This window comes from Acomys russatus, chromosome 23, assembly GCF_903995435.1.
Source record: "Acomys russatus chromosome 23, mAcoRus1.1, whole genome shotgun sequence".
Lineage (NCBI taxonomy): Eukaryota > Metazoa > Chordata > Mammalia > Rodentia > Muridae > Acomys > Acomys russatus.
In genome coordinates this window covers 24,265,797-24,289,047 of record NC_067159.1, presented here as the reverse complement: position 1 = coordinate 24,289,047, position 23,251 = coordinate 24,265,797, and the positions used below count along the sequence as shown (strand labels likewise).

At 44.3% G+C, this 23,251-nt stretch overlaps 1 protein-coding gene and 1 non-coding gene across 2 annotated transcripts; one reads left to right on the top strand and one right to left on the bottom strand.

Annotated features, from left to right (window-relative positions):
- Window positions 1-2,052: 2,052 nt before the first annotated feature.
- On the top strand, window positions 2,053-2,137 carry Trnar-ucu (transfer RNA arginine (anticodon UCU)). Its single transcript is given in 2 exon segments — window positions 2,053-2,089; window positions 2,102-2,137. It is a non-coding gene; the product is annotated as a tRNA-Arg (tRNA).
- A 7,659-nt stretch (window positions 2,138-9,796) lies between these two features.
- On the bottom strand, window positions 9,797-19,665 carry Dnttip2 (deoxynucleotidyltransferase terminal interacting protein 2). Its single transcript, XM_051165588.1, has 6 exons — window positions 17,939-19,665; window positions 15,259-15,397; window positions 14,546-14,641; window positions 12,510-12,674; window positions 11,031-11,140; window positions 9,797-10,148 (listed from the first exon to the last, which is right to left on the bottom strand). Exons 1-6 carry the CDS (start codon window positions 19,648-19,650, stop codon window positions 10,055-10,057), a joined length of 2,316 nt encoding a protein of 771 aa, XP_051021545.1. The 5' UTR covers window positions 19,651-19,665; the 3' UTR covers window positions 9,797-10,054.
- Between the last annotated feature and the right edge of the window lie 3,586 nt (window positions 19,666-23,251).

Genomic DNA, 23,251 nt, shown 5'->3' with positions numbered 1-23,251 from the left:
GGGGGTAACACATCTACCCACAAAGCCAGACTCTATAAACTGTGTGTTGTCAGAGAAGCATTGCTTACCTGACATTTGTCCTGCTGTGACAAAGTATACAACCTTGATTGTCCCAAGTGCTTCACATAAGCTTGGTTTCCCCCATAGTCTTTGCTAATCCTGTCTAAATATTTAAAATCCTTGTTGTTAAGGAAATTGTTGATATGCTATGAAATCGGCGCGGCATCAGACAGAACTCCGTCACTTGCTATCTGTGGAGGCAGTTCACCATCAGTGTCACTGCATGCTCTTGTTAGGTGTGCTAAGAATCAAGGATGCAAGATGGAGCGCTCTTTCTTCGGGCCTTTTTTTCAGAGTTGTGTTTGCAAGGAGCAATTTTGAGAGGTGAGGTAATGTCTCTCTATAGAACAAAGAACAGGCTTACTGCTCACTATAAAACACAGTAGTTCCTGAGCTCAGCATTCCTTTCCTATAATGAAAACCATTTTGTGTGCAAGCATGCATCTGGGGCCCATATGCCTTGCTCCAGAGTCCGAGTTCAGAGAACCAACACGAACATGCAGACCCTCTGGCTACTGCTTTTGTTGTCAACTGTCCACACGTGTTGTGTCAATATCGCTAAAGCCGTGAAGGGTAATATATTTAGCCTGCAAGGTACAATAAAACCCGACTCTTCTCAGTTCGCCTCTCTAGCGGGGTGCCCCTATGTGTGTGATTTAACTTACTGTAGGTGCGGTTTTCCTTTCTATAATGGGGAGGCTGATATTTATCCTTTAACATAAAAATGTCCTCCCCCACTATATTCTTCCTGAGAATTCCCTCTCTCCTTTTAGCGCACCCTGCCAGGCAAGAACCCTATCCTTTGATGTCCAGTTCTGCCGGGCAGGGACCACCCCATGGCCACCCGTGATGCGAGTTTGGTGTTGTAGTGTCACCTTCAGGTCGCGCCACTCGATTCCTATACGGGCGGGGCCCAGGGAGCCGCACACTGATTGGAGCCAAGCTGGGGCTTTTGTCTGGCAGCAGCTGTTGCCTAGCAACCGGGTTCTTACTTAGCTCTCTAGTTCCCTTCGCGTGGCTTCCGGGTCGCTCTGATGGCGATCAGGGGGGCGGGAACTGAAGATCCACTCCTCCCCACGCCGCCGCTTGGATTCACGGTGACACCCGTGAATCTTCCGACCAAAGAAGTGCTGGGTCCAGCACTGGCCGCAGCGCCCGGGGAGACCACGCCATCGCGCTCGGCCGCGCGCCCGGCAGCCGTGGCGCCCGCATCCGCACCGCGCGCCCCCACGCGCGCCGTCCGCCTCCGGAGGCCGCCCACCCGGACGCGCGTGGGGAGCGCGCGGGCATCGGCGGTGTGCCGCGGCGGCCGGCGTAGCGGACAAGCTCTCGGGAGGATACCTCGGTCCGGGGCGCGTCGCCCCCCTCAGGCCACCAGAGCCCGGATACCTCCGAAATTCGGCTCTGGGTCTGTGGGGAGCGAAATGCAACCCAAGCCCCGCTGCCACGAAGCCCCGCGCAGATAAACACGCACAAGCACGCACACAGACGTCGGCGCGGCCCTCCCGCGCTCGCTGGTCCCGGCGTAAGGGAAGAGCACGGGGCCCAAGAAGGCTCGTTGCCTTCGCCTCGCAGCCCCGGGCGCGGCCGCTCGCAGGTGCGACGGAAGTGCCCAGCGTTACCGGCCCGGCGCAAACGGCCAGTCCGGGCCTGCAGGCTCCGCGGCCCCGGCCGGACCGGAGCGGCCGCCGGACACAGCTGGTAGGCGGGGTGAGGGGCAGGCAGGGAGCCCGGGAGGGACGGGCGCGACCGGCGTAGGACGACGGACCCGGCTGCGCTCTCCCGACCTGCGCGCGGCCCGTAGACGCCCGTTGGCAGCGGCTCCCGGGAGGTCGAGCGCCTGCCGGCCTCGCTTGGCTTCCGTTACAGTTGGAGGGGTCTTGGGCACAGTGGCTGGGCTCCGGCGTCGCAGTTAACTGCGGTCGTGGTGGACCGGGGACGGGGCAGTTGCCTCTGGCTTAATACGGCAGATGCGCGGAAACTCCAACAGGTGGCTCCGTGGCGCAATGGATAGCGCATTGGACTTCTAGAGGATGAAGGCATTCAAAGGTTCCGGGTTCGAGTCCCGGCGGAGTCGGGAGGATTTTTACTTTTTTTTTTAATTCTCGGAAAATTATTTTTAACTTTTACTCTTTTCCTTTTCTCTGTAGTCTAAACAGCTTAACTCAAGGCACAGCCCCAGCTGCCTTCTGCTAACCCTTAGCTGCAGCTCCCGGGACCTCCATTAGCCGACGCGACCCGGGCTGATCCCAATTGGGAGGAAAGGGGGAAAAAAGGGAGGAGGTGGCGGTAGTTGTCGGCCTCCATGGGAGCGTGGGGTAGGCCTGGGTCTCACGTGACACCCCACGCCTGGAGCTTTACGGAAACCAGACCCGCAGTCTAGCCCGAGGGCATTCGAAGTACCCCCACCTCACCTTCAGAATCTCGAGAGGATCTTAAAAAAAAAAAAGTAAACCGCTGTTGTTTGTTACAAGATGCTGTGTCAGTGGCTCTGAGAAAGAGCCCAGAACGCTTCATTTCAGGGCTGCCTATTTTCTTCCTCCACGATTTTAGTGCAAAGGTGTTGGGAGTGGGCACACTCTGCCTGCCAGATAGAGGCAAGAGTCTTGTCGTTTTCTGACAAGTCTAACTTTGCACAGGGTTAGCGTTCCACTTCACCAAGTGTAAATAAGCGTAGGAATGAATGGAGTTTTTTTTTTTTTTTTAATCCATTGTACCTACAAAACCCTTCATTCATGCAAAGCATAAAAATTTCAAAATTGTCAGTGAAGGTCCAGGAAAGAGTACATGTCCTTGTAATTCCTGTGTCCGAGATTTGAAATTCTCCCTACAAGCCAGTAGTGCTAATGGCTACTTGAAGATGTTTTCAATTTTTTATTTTAAAAGGTAGAAGTTACGGCTTTCTGTACACCGGATAGCATCCTGATCATATGTAATATTATCAAACACATTTTTGCAGTCTCACACCTATGGCAGTTACTACAGGCAGACTAGCTGCAGTGTGCCGTTGTATTTCATAGGCCCAATACGTAGACATTTAGACGTCCATTATTTTCCCATTACGGTGCTTCAGTGAACGGCCTGCTCTCTTGTGAACAAGAGTATGAAGTGGTACTGCTGGCCCAAAGGGCTGTTCCTCCCGGGATGCTAATCAGTGCCTTCTGTGATAAGGTTTGGCAGCTTCCCTTTACAGAGTCTGCTCACTCTGTTCTCCCCAGCAGTGGGTGAGGATGCCCATTCCCCCACAACCCATGTTACCAAACGCGAGGAAACTGTAATCATAGTTTTAAACTCATTTTTTCCATTATGCATGACTCTGAGTACTTTCCCATATATAGAGAGTAAGTTGCATTTTCTGTAATTTAGCTATACTTGTGTTGAGCTCATTTTTCTATTGTGTCAATCCCACCCACTTAGGATGGCTATATAGTAAGATGTTTTTCTTATTTGTAATTCTTTATGAAAGAAAACTGCCTTGTATTGGTAATAAATGTTATTTATTTTCCAGTCTACTTGTGCTGCTTTTATTTATGAAACTTGATTTTCATCTCACAAAATTCATATATTGTAATTTGTCAGTGTTTGCTAGTGTCTAGGTTTGTTTGGGGTTTGTTGTTTGGTTTGGGTTGGTTTTTTTCGAGACAAGGTTCCTCTATGTTGCTCTGACTGTCCTGAACTCACTTTTTAGACCAGGCTGGCCTTGAACTCACAGCAATTTGCCTGTCTCTGCCTCCCAAGTGCTGGGATTAAAGGAGTATGCCACTATGCCCAGCTAGCTTCTAGGTTTGAAGGCCCCCAGATTGTTAAACACTTTCCTTTAGTAGTTTTATTTGTAAACCTTTGCTCCATCTGGGATATCTTGGGTAATGGGCGTTCTGCCCCAGAGCTGCTGGTGTTGACCCCTCTGTCTCTCTGTACTAATTTGTAGCGCCTCCTTCATCTTTGTCTAATCTCCTGTATACTCTCTGGTTTCTGGATTTTCTGGTTTGCTGCATTGGTCTGAAATTTTTATTACTATTTTACAGTTTAGCAGAGCCAGGTATTTTTTTTTTTTTAAGATTTCCCTTATATAATCATGAATTATTACTATAATATTTAATAATAAAGTAGCTTGGCCATGGGTATACATGTTGTGATTTATAAATTATAACCAAATTCCACTTGTTTGAGAACCTGTGAGCTGTGGGAAACAGGCATCCTCACACATTGCTGGGGAGACTAAAATGAGTTCCATCTCTAGTTTTTGTCTGACAGAACAAGATAAACTAAGCTTATTTTGGCTTATGGTTTCAAAGATTTTGAAAAGGAATGACCAAATTGTTGTCCAAAGAAACAAAAAGCCAATTCTGAGCCCTTACCTTTGTGTTCATGACAGACATTCTCTCAAGAGCTTTATCATGGTACAGGAGTAGGCTTCAAGGACAGAATGTTTACAGAACTAGCAGTTCCTTATGACCTCACCAACTGAGAGCTAGTGGAGACCGAGGAGTCACACAGTGATGAAGCCGAGGAGAACCTAAGGGACAGTCTTCATCCCCAAGACTTCAACGGTAAGCACGCCTCCAGACAGTTCGCCTTACTGCCAGCCAGCCAGCGAGGCCGCCGCATTTACTCTTAGCTAACTAGCTTTGGGACTCAAGCAGCTGAGCAGTATATATTCGCTTCCTGGGAGCTTATGAGAAGTAACACTTCTGACATGTGAGCTCTGGTAACAGTTGCCTGGGTTGCTTTGCAGAAAGGGGAGCAAACTTTCGCTAAGACAGATTCTTCAATGGATCCTACATAAATACCCGACGGATAAACAAGATAGGAAGGCTTGGCGTCTGTCTTCCTATAGTGTCTATTTTGCTGTCTGGGCCAGCTCTCTCTATATAAATATTTATGTTTTACAAAAATATTTTCTCCAAGACTAGTATAACTTGGCCTGTTGCCTGTTGGAGCTGGTGTTAAGTCTACCTGACCCCTATGCTTTCTAGGCAGCTTATGTGCCTACAGTCTCTATAAACTGTGAGACTAGGATGTTTTATGAGTAACTCAGAAGTTTCTGAGCAAAGCTGACAACTCAATAGTCCATCAAATAAAATGAGTGTGTGAGTGTGTATGTGTGTGTATACAGGAAGCATGTTTTTTGAAACCACGTTGGGACTAATACACAGTGCACAGTAATCAAACTTTAGTCCATCCCAGTAAAGTCAAAAGCGTACTGATTGATTTTGTTGAAATAACAGCCCAGTCACCTCTTTGGTCAGTGTTAACTGCCTTCTTCTCTTATGCTGAAGAGCCAATAAACGGAGCCTTGAATTGCCTGTCCACACTCACACCACGTGCTTGGAGCCTGGCTTGGAGGCACAGATTTCGAATTTGAAGGAGGCTGAGGCAAGAGTGTCACAGGTTCAAGGTCTGCCACTTGTAAGCTCTGTTTTTTAACAATTAAACTTTTTTTTTTTTTTGCTTTTCGAGACAGGGTTTCTCTGTGTAGCCTTGGCCATCCTGGACTTACTTTGTAGACCAGGCTGGCCTCGAACTCACAGCGATCCGCCTGCCTCTGCCTCCCGAGTGCTGGGATTAAAGGCGTGCGCCACCATGCCCGGCTCTTAACAATTAAACTTTATTATACAACCCAGCTAGCTTACACAAGAGGGAAAAAAGGTTAAAGGGGAAAAAAGAGTGAACCTTCTGGTATCTGTTCCATGGGATGGGTCCTTAGGTGTCTCTGGCCAGTGTGCGGGTCCGGCCTGTTCGCTGATCCTCCTTTTAATCCACGAATGCTCAAGCCTGGTATAAGCCTGTTGTTGCTCTCTCCTCTCCCCCTGACTGTGAAGGGCGGTCTCCTCCCATTGAGGGTAGATTAGAAAAACAATAGTCCAAGTAGAGTCCCTAGGTCCAGGATGGCTCCACCCAGTCTATCTCAAGGTATTCAAGGTGTGCCCAAGGGTAAAGCCCACCAAGACTGCTTTCACCTGTGACAAAGCTTACAGTCCTTCCCACAGAAAGACCCTGACTCAGAAAGTCGAGAGACCTGAGGCTGTAGCGCAGCGTGTACACTGCCCCGAGATGCAAAACTAAGTGCATGCAGCCACCTGATCTCATTCGTTCCCAAGCCATAACCCTGCTGTGCAGCCTCAATTAATTTAGTCTATCATTCCTCGGCTCGAATGTGTCTGTGTCCGTATTGAGACACTAGATATGAGAGAAAAAAGAATAGAGAAGAAAAGTAAGAGATCCATGAATAAAGTCAGGGGTCAGAAAGGAGCAGCATTAAATTAAACTACTTCCTACTGATTAGGGTGTCAAGCTCCCTGGGACAGGTTTGATCTTTGACATCAGGATATCTACTTTCTTCTTCTTTCACATGACTACTTAACAACCAGCCAACAACCAACAACCAACCAACAATCCCCTCCACCTCTCAGGGCCCTAGCATTTATGTATCTCTGAAAAGTCCCCAGAATTCCAAACATCACACATTTGCAGAAACTATCTGCAGCTAGCAAAATCATATCCCTGCCAGAGCATGAGACAAATCATAGTCACCTGCTGCCAAGCAGTCCCACATCCGCAATACCTGGGATTAAAACAAAAACACACTCCTATAATATTGCTATGTTTTAAAAGAAGCCAAGGCAGTGGAGGAAGGCTGACGTAACAGGCAAAAAATAAGGAACACAGGAACAAGTGTGTGAGAATATGAGCATGTCGAGTTTGAGGTCCCTGGAACATCCTGAAGATGTCCTGGTGGTACACAGACATAACAACAGATTCTCCATGAATGCTTACAGAATGGAAGAACAGGGCAAGGAAAAGTCGAAGGTGTGAAAGGAGACAGATGCAGGTTTTCAACTACTTTACTTGATCTACCTCACACCCAGCGATAGCTGTCAGCTCAACCCTGTTTAGTGTACATTCATGAACCAAGTCAAATTTGCCCGTTATCCAAACACAAATGTTCCTTTACAAGTCTTAGAACTGATTACAGTGGAAAGAAAGCAACTTGAATTGAGCAGAAACTGTTCTTTTCCTGGGCTAGTGATGATGCTGGGCAGATCTACAGTTTGTCCAACTGTAGACTAACACACGTTCTCAGCATTTCAGGAAACTAGGTGAGTCTGCATTTCGTACATTAGATCACATGCACCTTCAAGTTACACTACAACTTAAACTGTTTATTAGAGCAGAACCCCATCCTAAGTTGAAGGATGCAAATATGTGGAGGCCAGCAGTTCCAAGCAGATGAGATGGGTCCGCAGGTAAAGTTCCTACCTTTGTAATAGGACCCCAGGCCTTAACACAGCTGACACCATGATAGCAGTACCATTCGGGCCTTAAAGTCCAGCACATCACATAGGCAGCAACACCTGCCAAATCAAGAATGAAGACCTAATCCATCAAAGTCCATAGTTCTGGGAGAGTCCCTAAATGTACTAACCTTGCTTTTTGGCTTCTATGGTTCCGCATCTGGCTAACTGTTTTGAGGTGCTGTCACCCTAGAATGTGTTTTTTCTTTGTGCTTCAAAGTCCACTATGAGAAAGGATCAGGACTGCACTAGGGACCCAAACACCGAGGGTAGACACTAATAAAGACTTTTATGTCTGGAACCTATGTCTGAGCAGTTGGATACCTCACAACACAACATCTTGTTATAATTACAACACTAAGACATTATTTACGGTTTGGAAGGTTTTGGTCATTTGGGACAGCATTGCTATATAAAACCAACTCATTATGTAGCTGAAGCTGACTTTCAATGTCTGATCCTCCTGCCTCTTCAAGGTGCTAGGATTTCAGGATTGGACCACAATTCTGCTTTGGAAGACTTAAAATAATCTTGAAAAGCCCATACTTAATAGGTGACCTCATTATTAAGTACTTTCAGTTTACTTGATGGAAGTATTTTGTAAAACATTCCCTACTTTACTACAAGTGGAAAATAGAGGAACTTCCCATTGCTGTAACTAAATCCCTGATAATCAGCTTAAAGGGAGCAAACGTTTGTTTTGGATGTTCCCATGTTGTCAACCTGTGGTCACTTTGGGCCTGTGGCAAGAAGTCCATAGCAGGAAGGAAATGTGTAGAAGAAAGTGAGCAAAGAATAAAAGGCAAAGAGGCCAGGGATTTAATTCCCTCCATATAGGGACTTAGCTTCAGTGAGCCCTGCCTCCTAAAGGCCCTCCCACCTCACAGTAGTACCAAGCGTTTGAGGTACATTTAAGACAAACTACATGTTTTGTGTGTGTATATATCACATATACACATATGTACATGTTTATATATGCACACGTTTTCAAAAAGAACAAGCCAATGGGCGTTAATGTAAAGGTAAATATACAATAATACAATACACAAAAAGTACTTTCAGCCAAGTGTGGTGGCACACGCCTTTAATCCCAGCACTCCGGAGGCAGATGCAGGTGGATCACTGTGAGTTTGAGGCCAGCCTTTCTACAAAGTCTAGGACAGCCAAGACTACACAGAGAAACCCTGTCTCAAAAGACAAAACAAAAAAAACCCCAAAACCAAACTTTCATTGTTTTTGTTTTTTGACTCACTTTGTAGACCAGGCTGGCCTCGAACTCACAGCGATCCACCTGCCTCTGCCTCCTGAGTGCTGGGATTAAAGGCGTGCGCCACCACACCAGGCAAACTTTCATTGTTTTTAAGCAAAGAATTCTTCAGCTCATTCTAGCATCCACAGGATAGAAATCATGCGGTAGTGTGTGGCCCCTTGAGCCTTAGGGAAGAAATGTTACCAAGTCTCCTGGTACACATGCAATAACCATGCAGAGGCAACACATATTGGAGTAGTTTTGGTTTTTTTATCTTTCAAGATAGGGTTTCTCTGTGTAGCCCTGACTGTCCTGGACTAGACAGAACAGGCTGGCCTCAAACTCAGAGATCTACCTCCCTGAGTGCTGGGATTACATGGTGTGCTACTGCACCCAGCTTTAAAAAAAATTTTTTTCTTTCCTTTTAATAAAAGGAAACAAATGTTAGGCTGCTTGTGACCCTAAAAGATGAAGGCACAATATAAAATTTTATAGTTAGTGAAATAAGGAATCCAACAGATGACATAAAGGAGCTATAGCCAAGTAGCATTAATGGATATGATCAATGCTCCTTGGGTACCAGGTAGCAGCTTAGCTGCCTGAGGTAAACTAGGTCATACGAACTACTGGCCAAGTGAAAATCCTGTTTAATCCTGTTTTGCTCAGAACTAACCTGAGTAGAATGAATCATTCCGATTTCATTTGCTGAGGAAAAACTCCAGCCTTCTTGGATCTTCTTATCCCAAAGTTTCCGGGAGGCCTTTATATGGCCTCAGGCTTATTTGAGCTTCACTTAGTTCTGTTTCTGCGTGTATCTCATGAGTTTGCTTCAGGAATACTGTTACCTTCCCACACCCTACACTCCATAGCTTGTATACAGGAGGAAACAGGTAAGCATAAGGTCAACATTCTGCACACACACACACCCCACAGTTCATTTTTTTAATATAACTTAGATATTTTTAATCATTTGAAAAAGATCTTTTTTTTTTTTTTTTTTTGGTTTTTCAAGACAGGGTTTCTCTGTGTAGCCTTGACCATCCTGGACTTACTTTGTAGACCAGGCTGGCCTCGAACTCACAGCGATCCGCCTGCCTCTGCCTCCCAAGTGCTGGGATTAAAGGCGTGCACCACCACGCCCGGCTTGAAAAAGATCTTTAAACATAATAGATTCTGTACTACAATTTTATGTACTAACTGTATTTTCTTTAAATAACCAAATACTGAAAACTGGACAAACATACTAAAATACTTAATATTCATTTTCCTTAAACAGTCTAGAACCAGATATATTATCTATACATATACCTATTTTTATTCCAAGAGTCACATGATTTATTTTGTCAGCTTTATTTCCAAACAGAAATCACAAAATATTTATATATATTTATACAAATTATGTGATAACCTTCAGCAAATTAAGGGGAATCTATAAAATGCTTTGTGGATTTTAATTGCGAAATTTCTTCTTTTTCCGGAACTTCTTTCCTGCAGCATTTGCTGCTTTTTCAGCCATGATTTCTGAATACTTCCTTCGATTAAATCTGAAAGGAAAAAGCAAATCTTTATGCTCTGAATCTAAAGCACAATGTATTAGGTATTAGCATCAATACAGCTCTAGGGAGGAGACTCAATTTCAAAACGTTCTGCACTGAATCACTTGTATAAATCACACCAGGTGTCAGGAGGCTGAGGGCCACAGTGGTCTCTGTCCTCAGAGTTTGTAATTCGCTTTACTAAGGTTTTGAGAAGGTGACTTGCTATGGCTGTCTTGACCTCTATGTATCCTAGGCTGTCCTCACTGACAGTCTTCCCTGACTCAGCTTCCTATGAGTGGAGTTACAGATCTGCACTAAACTCCCCAGCCAGCGTTGTCATTGAAAGACTGATACCATTTACCAGGTAACGCAGATCTAGATATAAATGTGGGGTAAAAATACAAAAAGGACAAAGCGAAACAGTTTCTCCTCAGAGAAAACAGTAATACTGGTATGTCTTAGGACCTCAGAGCTGGGGCAGCGCGGACATGGGAGGCAGAGGCAGGCGATCCCTGAGCTCCAGGACAGCCAGAGCTTCATAATGAAGAGACCCCATCTCAACAAAACAAACAAAAAGCAACGATCTTCCAAGTCTGCTCTCTAGATAAGAGGTCTGTTAGAAACTAAGTGTTTTTACAAGAACACTAAGGCATTCAACTTCCCTTTCACCTTGTTCTCAGAAGGCCACAGTGCAGTTTAAAGGCTACATGATTTGTGGTTTGGCAGAAATAGGTATGAGGCTCTAACTTCCTTTATGTCAAACACTAAATTATTTTTGTTTGGTTATTTTTTTTATAAAAACATAGTCAACAGTCACCAAATGTAATCTACAAGCATATGTGCATTTAAAGAAAAGCACACATATTATAAAAGTAAGATGTAAGTCACCTCCTGAACTCAGAATCAGCCAGCAGTTCTTCCACAATAGTCTTTTTCCTCTGCTTCTTGGGAACTCGTGAATGGTAGAAGTCAGCTGGATTATCAACAATGGTCCCAACCTATGAAGAATTGATGGAAATAAACCATGCAGTGCCTGGGTGTTGGTATTTCCACGTAGATCTAAAGGGTTTTGTAGCGAGGAATGGGAAGCACAGCTTCCATTACACATGTACTAAGAGCATGCCACCTGTTGACCAGGACACGATGCTCCTGATGACATTTCCCCGTCAGAGTGAATATCTCTGCCCCATTAGATATTAGCACAACATAGTACAGGTCTAAATTGTATACCCTTCAGTGCTAAACAGTAAACCCATGATGAACAGCACTGCTGTCTACCCAGTGTCACAATATGAACTGTGCATGCCTATTGGATCGTAGAGGCTATCATGCACTGCCAGCCTAGAAGCTGTTCAATAAAGGGTCTACATTTGTTCATTTCCCGAATGCAGTTTACAGGGTGACCCCTGTGTGCTAGGCACTGTGCTTAGGGGTTGCAGAAAACAAGGACTAAGAACATCTACTCCATGCCAGTGTGGGGTCACGGTCTACGATGGAGCCAGACAGAAACTAAAAAACACTGCAGCACAAATGATACACATGGAACAAAACACTCTACCTGGCCCTGAAGACCTAGTGACCAGGTTATTAAAAGAGGTAAGAATAACAAAGATGACATTTAGCTTGGCTCTACATAGGTAGAGGTTTACCAAGCAAACTAGGGAGAGTGAGGTCAAAGAACAGCAAAGACTGGCACATACTCGGAGGAGGCTGGGAGCTCAGTGTGGTGACACATTATGAGAGGTCAATTACAAAGGGTTGGCAAGCTAGTCTGGGTGCAGATTATGTAGGTCCAAAGGCGTGATACAGACTATGCCAAAGGTCGCCAGGAATCACTCAGTTTCTCAGAAGTATAACTAAATGACAGAACACAAAACTAGCTATGATGAAGGCAGAGGGAAAGAAACTTGGAAACTATAATAAGCCAACTGAGTGGAAAAGGGTTGAGAAGAATACAAACACAACTTGCATGTTCACTGGGAGACAGCAAAAAGCAGCTTTTAAATGGCTTTCACCCCTTGCCCAGGGATGACCCCACACCTTGAAAAGAGAAAAGGAACGCAACAGATAATTCCTTTCTCTACACATGGCATGCACTTGTTCTCTGAGGTTAGGACTATCCATACACTCAGATGCAAGGACCTGGTGCGTTTAACCCAGCTAACCTTGATCCCAGTCCCCACTTGAATCTTACCTCTCTATACTGAGGACCATTACAAGACGGTGGCTGTCTCGAGTTGTGCTCTAGCATTGTAAAGCCGAAGCCGACATGGCCACAGACTTGGTATGTACATGTAAATCCTTCTTATTTTACTAGCGAACAGCATGGCTCTCCAAAGAACACAACCACTATTGTTTGTATCATACCTGGAAGTATTTAGGGAAGCCATCTCTGTCATTTTTCTTGTAAAACCTTTTGGGGTCCATGCTTGCTCTCATCTTTAATGCTTTGAGATCATTTTTCAGTTCATCTGTCAGTTCTGGAGCTTTCATGCCAAACCAACCATTACCAGCTGTTTTTTGTCGCTCTTTCTGAAATAAAAGTGTTAAAAATAAACATTTAAAAATGTTTTACTTATATGTATGTGTGCATATATGTGTATGCCGGTCCCTGTGAATGCAGAGAGTTCCTGAGCTGCAGTTATAGGCAGTTATGAGACGCCTAACATAGATGCTGAGAACCACTTTGGTCCTCCATAAGAGCGGCAAGTGTTCCTGACCACCGAGCCATCTTTCCACCCCCAAAAGGAGTAGAGACTATTTCCCCTAAATCAGACACATTTCCTAGTGTGTTATAAAGGTGATCTTCCCTAAAATTATAAAGCAGAAAATTGTGTGAATTACTTAGGTGTGGTTGTGTGTACCGGTGGCCTCAATACTTGCGACAGACTGAGGTTGGATGATGCCAACCTAGGCCTTTGGGAAGGGGAGAATCTACAGGGCTGGGAAGAGAACTCAGTTGGTAGAGTTCTTGCCCAGCATCCATGAAGCCCTAGGGTTAAGATCTTCAGAACTACATGAATAAGGCTGGGCAATGTGCACCTATAACCCCAGTATTTGATAATTAGTGGCCAAAGGGTCAGAAGTTTAAGAGGTCATCTGCTATACAGCCAACCTAGGATATATGAGACACTGTCTCAAAACAAACAAAAAACAAAAACAAAACACCAACAAAAACAAAAAACCAACACCAACAAAATAAACAATAAACCAAAAACAACAACAACAAAAACCTACCACCACCACTACCACCAAAACCCCCCCAAACCCAACTTACAGAAAGCATTTACCTCCAGGATCCTTATAAAAAGAATGAAGTAAAAAAAACAAAACAAAACAAACAAAATTCCTGTGGCACAGGATCAGTTTCATAAATGAAACTCCTTGGTGATGACTTGATAAGAAAGAACAGACAGCTTCCACTTTTTTTTTGTTGTCTAAAAGAGCTCATATAAGAGGTAATATATAAAGACACATTAGGAGCTGGTCTATAAGGTTTTTTAATTCAGTTATTTAAGGGTGTCAGAAGCTACTTAACTCTCAACAAGTCCAGAACTTAATATGTCCAAATCAAAACAAGATTGCTCTTCTCTGCCAGACTAAGTGGATCCAAGTTCTAAGGAGGCTGCATTAACTCTATGCAATAAAGCTCACAGCCTACAGCAATGCATTTAAAAGCCAAATGAGGGCTGGAGAGATGGCTCAGAGGCTAAGAGCATTGGCTGCTCTTCCAAAGGTCAAGAGTTCAATTCCCAGCAACCATATGGTGATTCACAACCATCTACAATGAGATCTGATGTCATCTTCTAGTGTGCACATGCAGGCAGACACTGTATACATAATAAATAATTCTTAAAAAAAAAAAAAAAAAGCCAAGTGGTTTGGATGATGAACCTATATGCTGGGTGTCACCATTTAAGGTATATTTTCCTTTTTTGTTTTTTGTTTTTTTTTTAAAGACAGGTGTTTCTCTGTGTAGCCTTGGCTGTCCTGGAACTCCCTCTGTAGACCAGATTGGCCTTGAACTCACAGAGATCCACCTGCCTCTGTCTCCGAGTGCTGCAATTAAAGGTGTGCATCACTGCAGCCTGGTCATTTAAGATCTATTTGTGGGCTGGAGGCATACTCAGTGACAGGATACATGCTTCCAACATGCCCAAGACCCCATGGCTCACTCCCAAGCACAAACAACCCAAAACTGTATTTGTATGTGTCATTTGGCTGCAAAGACATGAAAAGCCACACCAAATAAGTCGATGGAACCACATTTATGGCCTTTAGTATATTAAGAACTCTGGTCCTGTACACAGATACAATTTAACTGCACAATCACAGTATTACATATCCTGAAAATACAAAGGGGTAGCACATGTGAGCAATCTAAACAGTAAGCCCCTACTCACCCTGCGCTGCTTCTGAAGTTGATGCTTTGATTCACTGTATGGTGGGACACAATCTTTTTTTTCAAAATCAGGTGTAATGACTGTTTTCTGCAGAAGCTATAAAAATACAAAGTAAGTATTTTATCTTTATTCCCCACTTAAATTTATGCAAATGCACCAATCTAGTCCTGAATGATTTTTGCCCTTTAAAGGTAATCATTTGTGGCTCACAAACATCTATAATGGGATCTGATGCTTTCTTCTGTTACGCAGGTATATATGCAAACAGAGCACCCAAATACATATATAAACCTTAAACAAAAATACAGCAAGAAAATAGGGCCCCTGGGATCTATTAAGCAGCGGATGAAAAAGGAAATATTAATGTTGATCTTGAATTAGTTTATTTCAAGTATCATCTCTTACAGATAAAACTCCATTCACAAGAGCCGGGCGTGGTGGCGCACGCCTTTAATCCCAGCACTCGGGAGGCAGAGGCAGGTGGATCACTGTGAGTTCGAGGCCAGCCTGGTCTACAAAGAGAGTCCAGGACAGCCAAGGCTACACAGAGAAACCCTGTCTCGAAAAACCAAAACAAAACAAACAAAAAAAACCCCACTCCATTCACAAAGGGTAACTATCTAGCAAGATGGAAAAAGAGCCAATAGTTTTGCCATAGGAAAAGTAGTCCTTGTCACAGGACTAAAGAGGATGGGGTAGTTTGTGTAGCTTACCTCGTTTTTCTTTTTCTCCTTGATCTGTCTTAGTGTTTTCTTGTGAGACTGCTGTTTGTCTACATTGAAATTAATATACAAACCACCCAACTGCTTGATATTTAGTCCAGGGTCTATGCTGCTACTTGTCAACTTCAGACTGAAAAAGAAGAGATCACTTAAAGATGATGTAATTAAGACAAAACGCAGCAAGTTTGTGTGTTTAAATCACACATGGATACAGAGCATCCTATCTTTACAATGCACTTCCTGAAACACTGGCGGATCATGTATCTCCTACATTCATTCAGAAGAAAGTCTAGGGTGAGTAACAAATCAACACCGCCGAGAAGACATCTAGACTCCAAGACTTTCTAAGGGGATTAAGCACATAACATACCTACAGATTTCATAAAGAACTTGAAGAAAAGCCATTCAGTTCAACTCCACATCCTGGGAGAAAGAGACGCAAACACACATTATATCCCTACAACTCACAGGTGGAGGCACCTGGATCCTGCAGATTTGTCTCTAACAGTAACAATAAACAACTAACTTCAGAGACAGGGCATTTTTGTGTGTTTGGTTTCCAATACGGGCTTTGGTGCATGCCGCCATCCAGGACAACTGTTAATCCTGATTCTTACATGGCTGCCTACATCTCTAGTGGCCTACACCAGGAACAGCAAGTTTAGAACAGGAAGACAACTACTAAAGAAAACGCCTCAAATATTACAGCTTTCACCAGGAAATGGATGGGACCACAGGTGATTATTTTTCTAATATTTTTTTGTATTTCTACAATTAACATGAAAAAATTATGTTCCTGTGTGTTTTGTTTATTCTTTTGTGTGCTTATGCTTGCATGTTTCCATACATGTGTGTGGGTATTCATGCACATACATGCAGCCAGAGGCTGACCTTACGCGTCTTCCCTGATCACTCTCTACCTTATATACTGAAGTTGTCTTTCTCACTTGAACCCGAGCTCACAGACTCAGCTAGTCTAGCTAGCTGGCTTGCTCGGCGATCCATTTCTACCGCTGGAAGACTGACATTATAGGCAGGTAATCATGCTGTTTGTACCTTTATGGCAAATCAACCACATGACACAGATATATATCAAAAACTGAGTGCTGTGAGTGGATGAATAAAGCTGTTCCCAGAACAAAGATAGGCTCATCTCCCTCTAAACTGTTGGTCAGGGAGGTCCTCAGAGCCCTCAAAACAACACAGGCTTTTACATGACTTTTTTTTTAAACCATGATTCTTGGTTGCCCACCAAGAGCTAGATGCTAAGACTACACTGCTAAAGGTATCCCAGGCTTTGGTTACAGGACATGCAATTCAAGCTGGTACTAAGCCAGAAGCATCTTTCTTGTTGGCTAACTCTTACAGTGCTGGAGGGTACTGTGCAGGCTGCTTCAGAAGAAAAGTCATCAGTGGTCTTATTCAGCTGTGGACCCTGCCTCCATGGTACACTACTGACTTGTCAGAGAAGCTGTGCCTGCTTCCTGGTGCACTGTTATTGGTGTAATCAACCACATTCCTACTTGAGTTTGAGGGCCACTTACTGAAACTCATAACCTGGTACCATAAAGTTCGTCAGAAACCTCTGGTTGGACATAGGCCCTATTGGGGAACACATTATGGTTTTTTTTGCTAGACACGCTGAACCTATTAAAAATATTGTAACTACTTAACCTTGTAAATATTCAGGTTTAAGCTCAGGTATGGTGAGAAACTCTTCTCCCAGTGGGTAGCAGTTACTACAAAGACTCAAAACTGGTCCAAGTGCTGAGAATAGTTGTCTCAAATGGTCATTTCTAAATGAGACATTTCTATCACCTCCTCCACAAGGGGCAGAGAGAGAGAGAGTAAAACTGGGAGGAAGGGGACAGGGAGCAGTGATATGAAATACTGTCTTTTGGATATGAAATAGTAGTTGTATTCAGAAATCACAGTTGCTGTTGATTACCTGCATAAGACTGGACCAGTCAACATTTTGGGTTTTTGTTTGTTTTTTAACTTTTATTAATTCTTTGTGAGTTTCACATCAGGGATGAGGAGATGAGTGGGACTGGGGTACATGATGTGAAACTCACAGTCAGCATTTTTTAATGGAGGGTCCAGAAGCCCATGAAGCCCCACGTCTCCCTGAGGACCTACAGGCAGTTGATGATTACAGGGGGAGGGAGAGACATTTTCTTCAATGGTACAGCACTGGGAAGCTTCTCATGAGCCTGTGAATAGCCCCTCACCCACAGTCCTGTAAGCTCATTGGATCATGTCCCCAAAAGACATGAGAGTAGGAAGAGGTCTAGCTGGGAAAATGGACATCAGTGGGGATAAAAGAAGTTATGAGGGGGTACCAGGCATGGTGGCGCACGCTTTTAATTCCAGCACTCAGGAGGCAGAGGCAGATGGATCACTCTGACTTTGAGGCCAGCCTGGTCTACAAAGTGAATCCAGGACAGCCAAAGCTACACAGAGAAACCGTGTCTCGAAAAACAAAAGTATGAGGGGTAATTAAACCTCAAAATACACTATCAACACAAATTAAAACATCATAATGAAACACCGTTATGTATAATACATGCAAATAAAAATAGCTCAGTGGAAAAGGCATGCTTGCCATGCTGAGGCCTTGGTTTACTCCTCAGCAATACCTCTCCTATTTACTTTTAAAGGCAGTACTTACAGCTTAGACTTTGTGTTATTTAATAAGTCTTCCTCATCACTAGACTCATCTTTATTTTCATCACTGTCAGATGATTCTTCACTGTTTTCTTCCTCTTCCTCTTCCTCCTCTTCCTCTTCCTCAATAGAAACTTCACTTGGTGCCGTATCTTCTAGGTAAAAATTCTTATCAGAACTCAATCCAGGAGTTTTGTCAATTACAAACAGTGCGCTATTGGATGCTGTATCTTCCAAGTCCTCACATGATGACTCCTTTTGGCCACTGTTTTCAACAGAACACAAAATGTCCTTGTCATTCTCACTGTTTTCAGACTGTTGGCTTTCATCACTGCTAAGAAATAATAAAACAGAACTATCTGTATCCTGAGGCATGCTGAATTCAGCCTTGCATAGGTTGGCAGCACATTCAGGAACTGCACCACTCTGGCTGTTCTTGTCTTCACTGACACCCACACTTGTGGGCACATTACTATCACTATGGTCACCGACGTGTGGCAAGTCCTTCGTCTTCATGCTGCCCCCTCTCTCGTTACCCCATCTTTTTACTTTCACAACTGCAAACTTGTGCACTAATGACTTCATTACAGTCTCATACCGGGAAAGCTGTGGTTTGCCTTTGTTATTTAAGGCACTTGCATGATTCTGAGAAACTGACTGTTGAAGGCTGGCGTCTTGAACTTCAGAAAGAGTCAACTGGGAATCTTTCTCATTAATTTCTTTTTCCTCTATTATTTTGCGGTCCTCTTCACCAAGACTCTTACAACTCTCCTTCCTGATTTCTGTAAGAGATGCAACATCAGCTTTTGCTTCCTCTTGTGTATACAAATCCTGATAGTTCTGTGTTAAGTCTTTTCCTGAACTTCTATGGATGGAATCATCAAAGCCATTACTAGAAAAAGTCAGGCTATTTATCTGAGAAAGTGGTCTTGCTGATAACTGAGAAGTCTGTTTAATATCTGAGTCTTCTGAATCCACAGATATACCCAAAATTTGCTTTTTATTTCCTGGTGTAATCTTAGTATCCTTCATCTCCTCTTGGGCCTGTACTTTCTTCTGCAGATTCCTGGCTGCTCTCCCAGCTGCAATCCTAGACAATGCAACGCCTGAGCAGGATGACTCAGCATCAGATACAACTTCTGCCTGTGATTCTTGGCTCGAATCTGTTTGAGAATTAGCCCTAGTTGTTCTGCTTCCTCTTTCTATGGAAGGTACAAGCATAGAAACCCCAGAAGCATGTGACTCTGCTTCAGAAACAACTCCTTCATCTAGAGATTCATGCTGAGGAGTTAGTTTCTGCTTCTTCCTAACACTGGACTTTGGGGTGGGTGCAATTACGACTCGTCTTTTTCTAGTTACTCTTATAATGGGCTCCTGCACCTCACACACAGAAGAAATCCCAGAAGCATGCGACTCTACTTCAGAGGTCTCTCCATCCGTGGCCAATTCAGTGACCTCTGCTGGTGGGCCTGTAGCTCTGCTCCTCTTCCTCCTAGAGAGCGCCGAACTTTGTTTCTCTTCAATCTGTGATCCAGTCGTACTGCCATTGGATCCTGACTCTTTCTTGCTGTCTAAATGTGTCCCAATTCCTTGGGGAATAGAACCCTGCAAACCAAAAGCAAACACAATATTGTTTAGATAGGGCTGGGACGAGAGCAAGCAAACACAACATGACCTCCAGGGAGCAGAACTTAAGAAAGTACTAGAGAAAGCCATGATAAGTCTGTCTTTACTTGCTTCAACTTAGACTTTAGAAATAACTTAAAAAGAGTATTTTCCCACTTAAAGAAAGGGGGTGAGGGGATCCAAACCATTTACAGAAGTCCAGGGGTGGAGGTAGTTATAACTAATTGAGCAGATAGGTTTAGGAATGTGTAATGCTTGCCTGAGTTTTTACACACAGGAAAGGACTGTGTGCTATATCCCTTACAATCCATCCAAACAATCTTAACGAGCACAGAACAGGACACAATCAGAGGCTCTGATATGCGAGAGGAGTTGGTGCTGGGTCACAGTCGGCCTCCCCACGTGTAATAATATTCCCTCCCATCCTCCAAAATTGAACTCGGCCACGGTGGCTGAAATTAACCTTCCCTGGTATTGTCTCAACAGTAAGCTTAAAAGGCCTCATCTGCGCAAGGCAAACGACCGAAACCCTCATAAGTGCTCTAAGAAACCCCAGGGCACAACCAGGTTCCGGCCCGGCCCGACGCAGGACCACGCGCGCAAAGTTCGGGTCCTCCTCGCTCTCCTCCGCCCCGCCCCGCCGTCCTCTACCCCGCGGGGCCTCTCTGCCTAGTGGCGGGGAGACCCGGGGAACTTGGGACCGCTCACCTTCTGCTGGGGGCTTTTTTGGAGCTTGGTCCGAGACACGCCGGACCGGGTGAGCACCATCTTTCCCGACTCTGTTCTCCCGGAATCTAGAGCGGCTTCCTCCGGCCCGACGCGTCGGAAGTACGTCAGATAAGGGCCGAGCTTATGATTCCCGGCGGAAACCACAGCTCGCGAGAATCGTTCCTTCCGCTCCAAAGATCAGACCCGCCTCTATTTCGGATTCTCTCTCTCGGGCTCTCCGCAACCTTAGCGGCGTTCCTTGCCGTTTTACACTTATTGGGAAGTCATATCATTTACCCTGCTAACCATCCGTCTCTCCCTGTGCAGTGATTATAAGATCTTTGACGTGAGTCTTAACCGAAGGCAAAGGGAGACTTTATTTAATCCTTTTAGAAAACAGTATTTGTAGCCGGGCGTGGTGGCGTTCGCCTTTAATCCCAGTACTCGGGAGGCAGAAGCAGGCGGGTCTACAAAGTGAGTCCAGGACAGCCAAGGCTATACAGAGAGACCCTGTCTCGAAAAACAAACAAACAAGAAAACAGTATTTGTGAACTTAAATGTGAGATTTCGAGAGATTTGATTGGGATCCAAGGATGTGTGTTAAATGCACCCAGGCTCTTGGAGAATAATCAGAAAGCTGTGGGATTTAACTAAAAATGTCTCGGGATTCGAAGTAATCCTTTTTTTAAAAAGTGAAAGAAGTTGTGAAGGAGAGGGATAAAAGTGTTTGTTTGTTTGTTGTTTTTCAGCAGAAGAGACTGGCCAGAATCAAAAGGGTTTTAGTTGATCTCGAACTCACAGAGATGACACCGATCTGTGCCTAAGTGCTGGCATGCATGCGCCACCACAGTTTTGTTTTGCGAATGAAAGATGGAGAATTAGAATATGTTGAAAGGGATTGAAGAAGGGGTAAAGGAATTAATGGGAGCAAGAAAAGATGTAGTTCATAAAATCTATTCTTCACTTTTAAAACACTAACTTTTTTTCTAAAAACACATCTTTACACGGATACATTGCTTCCAAGTTAAGTAGTGTAGGCTCTACTAGCTTACACAAGAGGGAAAAAAGGTTAAAGGGGGAAAAAGAGTGAACCTTCCGGTATCTGTTCCACAGGACGAGTCCCTAGGTGTCTCTGGCCTCTGTGCTGGTCTGGCCTGTAGCGCTCAAGCCTGGTCTGAACCTGCTGCTGCTCTCTCCTCTCTGCCTGCCTGCCTCACGTGCTGAGAAGGGCGGTCTCCTACTCCCATTGAGGGTCGATTAGAAAAACAATAGTCCAGATAGAGTCCCCAGATCTGCTTCTTGAATTCCAGGCCCAGGATGGCTCCACCCAGTCTATCTCAAGATGTCCATGGTGTGTCCAAGGGTAAAGCCCGCCAAGACTGTTTTTACCTGTGACAAAGCTTACAGTACTTCCCACAAAGTAGCTCCTCTTTGTTCCCTTTATACATAGTGATCAAGTTTTGAATGTTAAGAATTGTCGTAAAGAACCGGGCGTGGTGGCGCACGCCTTTGATCCCAGCACTTGGAGGCAGAGGCAGGCGGATTGCTGTGAGTTCGAGGCCAGCCTGGTCTACAAAGTGAGTCCAGGATGGCCAAGGCTACACAGAGAAACCCTGTCTCTGAAAAAAAAAAAAAAAAAGAATTGTCGTAAAAACACGAGACTCAGCTGGGCGCGGTGGCGCTCTCTTGTAACCCCAGCACTCAGGCAGAGGCAGGAGGATGTCTGTGAGCTTGAGGCCAGCTTGGTCTATAAAGTGAGTGAGTCCAGGACAGCCAAGGCTCAAAAAACCAAACGAAACCCACGAAACTCATGCTTAGGAAGTTGGGGGCAGTGGTTGTTTTTGTTTTTCCTGAAGAATTGGGTGTGGTCTGTAGTTTTCAAGCAACCATTGTGTGCCATGAGTATCCATCCAGCCTATGTGGCATAAAAGTGAAGAAGATGAAAACCTTATGACAGCAGTGAGGGGCTGTTACTTTTCAGTTTAGGTTTTAGAGGGTTCTATTTTGTTCTCTCAGCCATCTGTGGGAAGCTCACTGCTTCGCTAGGATGAGAACTATGAAGGAGATTTCTGGCCCAAATAGCCATGGAGAGCCCGATATCGTCAATCTGAAGAACTGGCTAGGCGTGGAATAATGCCATATGCTGAGCGTACACTAAGAAATGCCAAAACCAGGCATGGCTTGCAACTTGGACACTTGTAATACTTAGACAGGGGGACCCAGGCCAGTCTGAGCGACCTGACAAGATTGTGTCTCAAACAAACGGTAAAAGAAATGCCTGGGTATTTCCCATAGGGATAGTTTTGGTCTCACCATCATATGAGTTACATCTGCATCGTGTCCTCATCAGCACTTGGCTGTCGTCCATCTTTACATTTTCATTAGTGACATCTCACTAGTTAACCTACGTTTCCTTGATGATAATAATGTTGACCATCTTTCAGCAGTCTTCTTGGCTGCCCAGGGTTTTGTTGTCGAGAAAAGGCTGCACTCATCTTTAATATATTTTTAATTGGGCATTCTTACTAAGTTGTAAGAACTCTATGTACTCTGTTGTACCTTATCAGATAAGGTCTCTGAACAGTTTTACCTGTTCTGGGAATTGTCTTTTCATTCTCTTGATGCTATCTTTTGAAACACAAATTCAGAAAATTGTGTCCAGTTTTTTTGTTTGAAATATTTCCAAGTCTTTTGTTTTTGTATTTTCATTTAAAAGGTCAAAGAGGGCTGTGGTAGTGCAGGCCTTTAATCCCAGCAGTTGGGAGGCAGAGGCAGATGGATCTCTGGGTTTGAGGCCAGTCTGGTCTACAGAGTGAGTTCTAGGACAGCTGGGGCTATACAGAGAAACCCTGTCTCAAAAGACAAATAAATAAAAACTAAAAGAAACGATTTTAAGTTTATTTGTGTTTATCAGTATATCCTTTTGGAATTAGTGTTTTTATGAGAAAGCTTTGAAGTTTTCATTTCTTTGCTTTGTTATGCC

Excerpts from the sequence above, each read along its gene's own strand:
- Dnttip2 (XM_051165588.1), bottom strand. The coding sequence starts at position 19,650 with ATGGCTTTCTCTAGTACTTTCTTAAGTTCTGCTCCCTGGAGGTCATGT. Across the intron at positions 11,141-12,509 it reads GCTTCCCTAAATACTTCCAG|GTTGGGACCATTGTTGATAA; the intron begins GTATGATACAAA and ends AATTCTTCATAG. Across the intron at positions 10,149-11,030 it reads GCTGATTCTGAGTTCAGGAG|ATTTAATCGAAGGAAGTATT; the intron begins GTGACTTACATC and ends TTTTCCTTTCAG.